At 35.6% G+C, this 10,411-nt stretch overlaps 2 protein-coding genes across 2 annotated transcripts; both read left to right on the forward strand.

The window, feature by feature from the left end:
* Window positions 1-2,050: 2,050 nt before the first annotated feature.
* Window positions 2,051-8,545, forward strand: LOC136271079 (uncharacterized). Its single transcript, XM_066070305.1, has 2 exons — window positions 2,051-2,112; window positions 5,183-8,545. The coding sequence occupies exon 2, from the start codon at window positions 5,241-5,243 to the stop codon at window positions 6,852-6,854; it is 1,614 nt and encodes a 537-aa protein (XP_065926377.1). The 5' UTR covers window positions 2,051-2,112; window positions 5,183-5,240; the 3' UTR covers window positions 6,855-8,545.
* LOC136271029 (tripartite motif-containing protein 3-like) lies at window positions 7,700-9,245 on the forward strand. The gene is made up of 2 exons (XM_066070098.1): window positions 7,700-8,066; window positions 9,151-9,245. The coding sequence occupies exons 1-2, from the start codon at window positions 7,700-7,702 to the stop codon at window positions 9,243-9,245; spliced, it is 462 nt and encodes a 153-aa protein (XP_065926170.1).
* Window positions 9,246-10,411: the final 1,166 nt, after the last annotated feature.

Here is a 10,411-nt window from a genome sequence, read left to right on the forward strand (position 1 = left end):
ATGTGACAGCGTTTCTGACTACATCTGGTGACAGCTAGTAACCAATGTTGTATATAAGTAACAGGTTGTGAAAAGTCAAGTCTCATCCAGGACTCGAACCCAGGGCCTCTGGCATACCTAGCCATATATTGACATTTAAAAAAAAATTTATAAATTGACCAAAAAAAAATAAAAAATAAACTACATCATTTTTAATGTACATGTCATTAGTACGTTAGTTAAAAGACACAGGAAAAGTCTGACATATCTTCATTATTATTTCGTGCAATCGGTGGTTCTTCTAAATAGCTAGTTGATGAAGGTTTCGGCGAATTGATAAACGGGGTATGTAGATTTCAGTCCTGTCAGTTTTTCCAGAGCCATGAACTACAATCAATTTCTGTAAGAAATAGAGGGAATCATACTTGGTGGGGGTAAATATATGACGAGTAATATATTTTCTCTGCAATGTCTATCCATCATCACCAAAGAAAAACCCCATATTTTTTAGATTTTTAAGAAGAGAATTCCTGGGTCCCCCGCCGGTCAAGCAGTATACTAGTATCGACCAAGGCTGATTTAGGAACTGGACCAAGGTATTAGTGGTATAAACATTTGGTATAAATTAAATGAAAATCCGTCAAAATTTGTAGGCATGAGAGCGCTTACAAGGTCAATTTTTGGATAAAACGGAGTCATTATTATAGTCAAAGTCCCATAACTCCAACAAAAAGTATCGACCAATGCTGATTTTCGAACTTGACCAAGGTAATAGTGGTATAAACATTTGGTATAAATTTAATGAAAATCCGACAAAATTTGTAGGCATGAGAGCGCTTACAAAAAAGTGTGACTGACGGAAACACGGACGTACAGACACACGGACGGACGCCCGGCATTTCTATGTCCCCGCTCCGCTTTGCGACGGGGGACAAAAATATCATATACCGAAGACAACATACTATAGAATGCCGGAGAAACGTATCCAGGAGAAAACGTGTCTCCAAGAAAAACGTACAGGTACATTTCCTCTTGGAGAAAACGTACCGTAGAGAAATGGTAAATAAGATGTGAAAGAGTTTAAAAACTATTCAGGAATGCAATAAAATAAATTATACAAATATAATAAAAAAAATTATCATTATCTTTTGCTCTGTAATTTATCTGTATACATTACCACGTACATCAGACACAGGTGTATGGTATGAGAGACTGAGAGAATCGGGACTGGGGCTCCAGTGAGGGTGGACAACGTACTGTTGGGATGGGTCACTGGTGCATGTCTGTACTATATATTTTTAAATACAGTTAAAAATATCATAGCACTGCATAGAAATCTTTAAGCATTGCATTTTATGCTATTCTTTGATAAACTTAAATAAAATGCTTTGATATGATGATATGATATTACATGATATGCTATGCTAAGCTAGGATTTGTTGTGCTATATATAATGAATGAGAATCAAATGACATGCTACTATAGGATTCCAATGCTTTATAATGTAATTCGAAGCTACGCTATGAAATTTGAATAACATAGAAAATTATATTACCGTACATAACATTGGAATCTTACAGCATATCACTTGATTATCATAATCACAGCATAACATAACCTGGCGCAGTATACCAAATCATGTAGTTACTGTAATAAATACAGTATCATATATCATCATAAAGCATTTCATTTTAATTTACCAAAAAATAGTATAAAAATGCAATGCTATGAGATTTCTGTGCAATACCATGATATCCCTGTGCTATTATTAATTTGTTAAAACGAATTATTGATTTGTTAAAAAAAAAATATTAGTTTATTAGTACAAATTGATAACTTGTTATAACAAATTAATTATTACTTTGTTATATGAAGCTACTAATTATTTGTTATAACAAATTGATAATCTGTCATAACAAATTAATTAAAAATACTGCCGCGTTCCTAATACGTTTCCGTAGGTTCCTTATCATTTATATATCACTGACGAGTTTATTAGGTGCCGAATTAACCAAGTGACGAATTTACCCCACTACACGTTTGTACCGCAGCAAACGACCATTGGTGGGAATGATGGACGGTAACCTTCAGACCAGGAAGTAATATCATACCTGCGGGTGTCATGTTAGAGGGGTTTGTAATTATAACACATTCTATTTACAAAGCACAAGTAAATTTATAAGAAATGAATATGGTAATATTCGGAATATCGGAATACATTTCATCACCTTAGTTTGGCGTAGTTATGTCACAGAAGCCGATAAGGCCATAAGGCATCAATAATATCGGTACACACACATATAATAATAGTTTGGGGAAAACTTGAGGGATCTTGTACATATGGGGACCAAAAATGTACATATTTCTTGAACCGACTTGTTTATTCTTAAAACTGACCAAAACTGCTAAACATGCTAAAAGATAAAAAAAAAAAAACAACCAATAGATATAAAGGGTTTTGTGTTCAAATTGTACACACTTGTAAGTGCCAAACACTGCTTTTAAGGTGAGCTAAAAGCTCAAGTGAGCTATTCTGATCACATCTTGTCTGTGTCCGTCTGTCTGTCTGTAAACTTTTAACATTTTCAACATCTTCTCAAGAACCATTGGGCCAATTTCAACCAAACTTAGCACAAAGCATCCCTATCCTAAGGGGCTTCAAAGTTGTGAAAATTAAGGATCAGGCCCTTTCGCAAAGGGAGATAATTAGGAATTTATGAAAATGTTCGAGAAATTTTCAAAAATCTTCTTCTCATGAACCATAATACCAGGAAAGCTGAAACTTGTGTGAAAGCATCCTCAGGTAGTGTAGATACAAAATTGTGAAAATCATGACCCCCTGGGGTAGGGTGGGGCCACAATGGGGGGGGTTGAAGTTTTACATAGGAATATATAGAGTTAATCTTTAAAAATCTTCTTCTCAGAAACTAATCAGCCAGCAAAGCTGAATCTTGTGTGGAAGCATCCTCAGGTAGTGTAGATTCAAATTTGTGAAAATCATGACCCCCTGGGGTAGGGTGGGGCCACAATGGGGGGTCGAAGTTTTACATAGGAATATATAAAGTAAATCTTTAAAAATCTTCTTCTCAGAAACTAATCAGCCAGCAAAGCTGAATCTTGTGTGGAAGCATCCTCAGGTAGTGTAGATTCAAAGTTGTGAAAATCATGACCCCATGGGATAGGGTGGGGCCACAATGGGGGGGTTGAAGTTTTACATATGAAAATATAGAGTTAATCTAAAAAAATCTTCTTCTCAGAAACTTATCAGCCAGCAAAGCTGAATCTTGTGTGGAAGCATTCTCAGGTAGTGTAGATTCAAATTTGTGAAAATCATGACCCCCTGGGGTAGGGTGGGGCCACAATGGGGGGTCGAAGTTTTACATATGAAAATATAGAGTTAATCTTTAAAAATCTTCTTCTCAGAAACTAATCAGCCAGCAAAGCTGAATCTTGTGTGGAAGCATCCTCAGGTAGTGTAGATTCAAAGTTGTGAAAATCATGACCCCATGGGATAGGGTGGGGCCACAATGGGGGGGTCAAAGTTTAACAAATGAATATATGGGGTAAATCTTTAAAAATCTTCTTCTCAGAAACTTATCAGCCAGATGATTCTTTATAATTGTTCAGACTTTGGCCCCAGGACAATTCTTTGGCCTCACGGGAAGGTTCAGAGTTTGATTATAAACATAAGAATATCCAGGGGAAAAATGGATTTTATTTATACAGGATCTACATGTATTATTGTACATTGTCCAGATAGTTCGTATTATGACTCCATTAAGCTGATTTTATCATAACTATTGTTCCTCAGGTGAGCGATGTGGCCCATGGGCCTCTTGTTTAAAATCACTTTGAACTGCCACAGGCCCCTGAAGTTCCCTCAATAAGTCGTAAATAATGTATGGGAGAGAGAGCTACATGTATACCCTATCAATTATGGTAAACATACAATGATGTTCTTATATATCCATTGGGCCTTTGCCAATTATTGTACTTGTGTTTGTGCCAATAAAATATTTGTATTTGTATTTGTATACCCTATCAATATTCAACCACCGATGACCATGATTTGAATAAACTTGAATGTACACTACCTGAGGTCAGTGAGGATGACTCCACACAAACTGACCTTTTTTGGCCTATTAGGTTTTTTGGAAGAAGTTTTTTAAAGATTTTCTCAATATAGATAGGGTATATATCTCTCTCTTCTCAATGACATACATTTAACGGCTTATTGATAGAAATTCAGAGGCCTGTGAAACTGCACAGCTGCAGACTTTGACTAAAAATTTGTAATATGAAAGAAGGTCATTGGTGTCTACTCGCTGTACAATGTACATTTGCTGAAAAAAAGGTTGAACCTTGCACATTTAAATTAGGTTGTTTCTTTGCCTCAAAATAGGGTATACTAACATCCCTTTTGATGCAGAAACAGGTGCTTGTGGGCTTCATGCACGGATCTAGAGGGGGGAATCTTGGACCACTCTTGAAAATTAAAACGTCTTAAATTTACACACAGAGGTTAAAAGTTTTCATATGAATATAGACATTGGACCCCTCCCCCTTCCCTTAGTAAATAGAATTATCCGTCATCCCCGCCCCCTCCCAGAAAAAAATATTCCTGGATCCACACATACATACTTCATCTAGTAAAAGGTTTTAGGAGAGGTTGAAATATAGGTCACTAATTTAGTCATATATATCAGTGCAAGAATCAGAAGTTGTACGTAACAGTTAACTTTTTGATGTGAAATTAAACAGGAAGTGGCTAAAAATCCTCCTATTAGTTAGCCTAATATCATCAAAATGTTCATTAGGCTGTCTAATGTTTATTATATATATAATGCACATACAAGGCATTACTGGTTCGATTTACTGACGCCGAAAAAATCTGTTGAATGAATGTGCAAATAGTCTGAATTTTCTATTCACACACGCCTTGCCGGTAGAGCTCACTTCGCGCCGGCGCTGCGCTTGCTATTAAGTACCGACATATGACCTTGATAATCATTGTTTTAAAAATAAAACAAACCCATATTTTCAATCTTATCTTTTCCAGTATTTTTATTGATTCAATGGATACTTTCATAATTAAATTTCTGAACTTGATCATCTTCAAATTTTAGTAAAGATATGAAGATAAGTTATGTTGTATAATTTATTGGCAAAAAAGATCTAAGAATTGCTTTTCTCTTAATTTCAGAATTGTCCACAGTTGTGAAGAAGTTGTTTGACCATGGACCCTGAGTACAACCTCCAGGATGTGGTACGGTGTCATCTCTGTGAGACCCCGGTCCCCCCTCTACACTGTGTCATATGTAACATACATCTGTGTAAAGACTGTGAGGGGAAACATCTCTCTGATAAATCCAAACAACACAAAGTGGTGCCATTCAAATATCGGGGAGCTTTTCCTAAATGTCAAAAACATTCCACAGAAATATGTGACCAATACTGTGAACGATGCAACATTCCTATTTGTGAACTCTGTGTTTCCTCTAAGGAACACCAAACTCATGATGTATGGGGACATTTTGAAAAGTTTAAGAAACAGAACACAATTCTTACAGAAAGATTTACAAGATTTTGAAAAATTAATTTATCCTAAATATCAAGAGATTTTATCTAGCATTTCAGAGCAAAAGGCTGATCTGAAAGAAAACTCCCAGAAATTGACGACAGCAATCAACAGACATGGAGAGGACTTGTACAGAGAAATAGACATCTTTATACAGAAACTGAAATCTGATCTTGATGAAATGGACACCAAAGACCTGGCTGTCTTAAACAAACAGGAAGATGAAATCAAACACACCATATCTGAAATCACACAGAGCATTGCTGATCTGAAGAAGTTACTGGACTCCAGTGATGTCAGCCGTGTCTCTGCCTACAAATCCAGGTATGCTGAATTCAGAAGATTGCCTCCTAAACTCACAATGTCCTTACCAAGTTTTACTCAGAAGATCAACAAAGAACAGCTTTATCAACAGTTTGGTTCTCTGTCAGCGTCATCTATCAAAACAGAAGAACATGGCTACACCATGGATTCTCTCCTGGACAGACCACTCATTGATGTACCACAGATCATCTCACAGATAAACACAGAGTATCCTTTAGGATTACACAGTGTGTCCTGTGTGAGTGATGAAGATATCTGGACGTGTAGTTTAAATAACAAGATGAGACTCTACAACCTGTGGGGAGAACTGGTGAAGTCAGTCCAAACCAAGTCAGGGAAGATTCCATGGGACATAGCAGTGACAAGGAGTGGGGATATAGTTTATACTGATTACAATGATAGAACTGTGAACATAGTGAAGAATACACAGATACAGACAGTGATCAGACTACAGGGGTGGGGACCTCGCAGTGTCTGTAGTACCTCCTCTGGTGACCTCCTGGTTGTCATGGTCAGTGATGATAGAAGACAATCAAAAGTTGTGCGTTACTCTGGCTCCACAGAGAAACAAAGTATTCAGTACGACGACAATGGACAACCTCTCTATTCATCTGGTTACATTAAATACATCAGTGAGAACAGGAACCTAGATATCTGTGTGTCAGACAATGACGCCCATGCAGTAGTGGTGGTCAATCAGGCCGGGAAACTCCGGTTTACCTACACTGGTCGTCCCTCTACTACCTGGGGATCATTTGATCCAGTCGGCATCACAACAGACAGCCAGGGTCGGATCCTGACAGCAGACTGGGTCAACTACTGTATCCACATCCTGGATCAGGACGGACAGTTCCTCCGCTACATTGACAACTGTCATTTACAGAATCCACGGGGTATATGTGTGGACACCAGAGACAACCTCTTTGTGGCTGAGTGGAGAGGTAAAGTGATGAAAATACAATATAACATGTAAATAAACAATACATGTGACAATACACAACATAAGATAATGTGTAATTACATTTAGATAGACTCTATATGTATTAATGTAGCACTGTTATTGAATGAAACTGTTTGTTTGTCATGTAAACAAATTACATATGGATATTTTCTGTACATGTATATTGATTCCACGTAAAGAATTGTTCTACATAGGGATGTTTTTTAGTTTAAATAAGTCCAGAGGGCTCTAATACAACAAAGTTCAGTTTTATATAAGATGAATTTTACTAACAAAACATTGATGCATAATGTGCATGATGGCTTTATTTGTTATTGACTTCATATTGAGTTGTCGACAAAGAAAACTCGTGTTGACATCCATTGTTCTACATTTGATGTATCCTTTTATGATTTTGCATGATTACCGTATTTAGATATTACTGGTAAATTATGTTGATGCACTACTCATAACATATTGAGTTTAATAAAACAACCACTGTATATTTGTTTATCTGAATTATGTCCTTTATGTTCAATTATTTGATTTAATTTTAACGGATCATCACAGAGATAAACACATATATAGAATTACGCAGTGTGTCTTGTGTGAGTAATGAAGATATCTGGGCGTGTGGTTTTGATAACTTGATGAGACTATACAACCAGCAGGGGGAACTAGTGAAATCAGTCGAAACCAATACATGGAACGGTCCATGTGACATAACAGTGACAAGGAGTGGGGATCTAGTTTATACTGATTACAGAGATAGAACTGTGAACATAGTGAAGAATACACAGATACAGACATTGATCAGACTATAGGGGTGGATACCTAGCGGTGTCTGTAGTACCTCCTCTGGTGACCTCCTGGTTGTCATGGACATTGATGATAAAGGACAACCTCTCTATTCATCTGGTACCATTAAATACATCAGTGAGAACAGGAACCTAGATATCTGTGTGTCAGACCGTAGAGCCAGTGCAGTAGTGGTGGTCAACCAGGCCGGGAAACTCCGGTTTACCTACACTGGTCGTCCCTCTACTACCTGGGGATCATTTGATCCAGTCGGCATCACAACAGACAGCCAGGGTCGGATCCTGACAGCGGACCTTAGCAACCACCTTATCCACATCCTGGATCAGGACGGACAGTTCCTCCGCTACATTGACAACTGTCATTTACAGTGTCCACGGGGTTTATGTGTGAACACCAGAGACAACCTCTTTGTGGCTGAGTGGAGAGGTAAAGTGAAGAAAATACAATATAACATGTAAATAAACAACACAAACCATAGATGATATGTACAGTAATTACATTTAGATAGACTCTATATGTACATGTTAGCACTGTTATTGATTAAGACTGTTTGTTTGTCATGTAAACAAATTGTATGTGGACATTTTAAGTAAAATGTATATTGAATCCATGCTAGGAATTGTTCTACATAAAAATGTCTTTTAGTTGAAATAAGTCCAGAGGGGCTGTTTTATACAACAGGGTCTTCAGTCATTTTATGGGTAGCGTTCATGGAATATGACATACTACAAGTTCAGTTTTTACACAAAATGAATTTAACTATCAAAAAAATTGATGCATAATGTGCATGATGGCTTCATTTTTATTGACTTCGTATTGAGTAGTCAACGAATAAAACTTATTGACATCCATTGTTCTATATATTGGATGTATACTTTTGTGATTTTGTAAGTTTATTTAGATATTGCTTGGAAATTATGTTGATGCATTGCTCATAAGATATAATTAAAGTTTGATAAAACAACCACATTACATTTGTTTATCTCGATAATCAATCTATCCTTTCTGTTAAATTATTTGGATTTATGGTATTTGGATTATAGAATTTCGGTCTATAGATTTGATGTCAGAACCACAGACAACTTCATTTTGAATTTTGTATTTTTTTAATTTTCAAATTGATTTTGAATAATGCATATCTTGATGGGAAAGGTGAAGCACTTGGCTTGGCAGTGATATTTTTCTCACCTAAGTCTGTGCTGTGCTTGATTCTTAAGTTTTTTTAAAATGCGAAAAGAAAACATATGCTATGTGGTCATTGCTTTTGAATCAGTAACCAAAAGGTCACTGGTTTAATCTCTATGATGGTCGCTTAATATAGTGTGGACATGCGTCCTTGTATAGACAAGGAACTTTATCTTCATTGTCAACGCCCATTCAGCTGTAATTGCTTCCGGATTAAGGAAGGGATTAACCTCTAATGGACTGACGTCCCATCCAGGGGGTGTCAAGGTTTCTCATCTGCTTAGCAAACACCGGTGATATTAGCACCAAACCTATGCACCTTAAGATTTAGAGAACCTGAGGTCAAAGTTCATGGAGCCACCTGTCCTTGACATGCCACAGCTGGTGGAGGACTCCACAACCAGGACCCACTCATATTAAACTTAAATAAAATGCTTTGATATGATGATATGATATGATATTACATGATATGCTATGCTTTGCTAGGTTTTGTAATGCTATGATGAATGAGAATCAAATGATGTATAAGATTTCAATCCTATGCAATGTGATTCCAGTGATATATGTTATTCGAATTTCATAGCATAGCATTTGAATTACATTATCTACCATTGGAATCTTATAGCATATCATTTGATTCTCATTCTTTGTAGCAGCATACCACATCATTAAGCGATTCACTCCAATAACATTGCATAGCATCGAAATACATGGTTCATAGCATATCATTTGATTCTCTTTAATCATAGCATAACAAAGAACGTCATATCATATCATCATAAAGCATTTATTTCAATTTATCAAAGAATAGCATAAAAATGCAATGCTAGTAGATTTTTATGCAATGCTATAATATTTTGATGTTTTGTCATGAGATACCATTGCTATGATACTGTGGATTCATTAATATTCAAGGGTATCAATTTTTGTGGATAAAGAGAATATCACAGTTTCAAGGATATGTAAATTCATGGCCAATGACCCAATCAATACAAAATATTAATAGAAATTGCATTTCAATGAGCATTAAATTTCATGGATCAACTTAAAAACGAAATTCACGAAAATTGGTATTCAACGAATGTTGATGAAACCACAGTATTTGACCGTTATTTTGTGCATTATCATAATGATATCTATTACAATGCTTTGCTGTGCTATAAGCTCACAACTAATGATTTGAGATTCATAAGTAATGATATGAGGTTCCAATGCAATTGTATAAGATATTGCTTAAAAATGCAATGTTATGAGATTTCTATGCAGTGCTATGATTTCTCTATGCTATTATTAATTAAAACAAGTTATGAATTTGTTAAAACAAGTTATGAATTTGTTAAAACAAATTATGAATTTGTTAAAACAAATTATGAATTTGTTAAAACAAATTATGAATTTGTTAAAACAAATTATTAATTTATTATATATGATATTACTAATTTGTTATAACAAATTGGTAATTTGTTATAACAAATTAATAATTTGTTATAACAAATTGATAATCTGCCATAATAACAAAATGATAATTTGTTATAATAACAAAATGATAATTTGTTATAACTAAGTAATAAAAGATACTGCTGCGG

The sequence above is a fragment of the Magallana gigas genome, chromosome 8 (genome assembly GCF_963853765.1).
Source record: "Magallana gigas chromosome 8, xbMagGiga1.1, whole genome shotgun sequence".
Classification (NCBI taxonomy): Eukaryota; Metazoa; Mollusca; class Bivalvia; order Ostreida; family Ostreidae; genus Magallana; species Magallana gigas.

Excerpts from the sequence above, each read along its gene's own strand:
- LOC136271079 (XM_066070305.1), top strand. The coding sequence starts at position 5,241 with ATGTGGTACGGTGTCATCTCTGTGAGACCCCGGTCCCCCCTCTACACT.
- LOC136271029 (XM_066070098.1), top strand. The coding sequence starts at position 7,700 with ATGGACATTGATGATAAAGGACAACCTCTCTATTCATCTGGTACCATT. Across the intron at positions 8,067-9,150 it reads CTTTGTGGCTGAGTGGAGAG|ATTTAGAGAACCTGAGGTCA; the intron begins GTAAAGTGAAGA and ends ATGCACCTTAAG.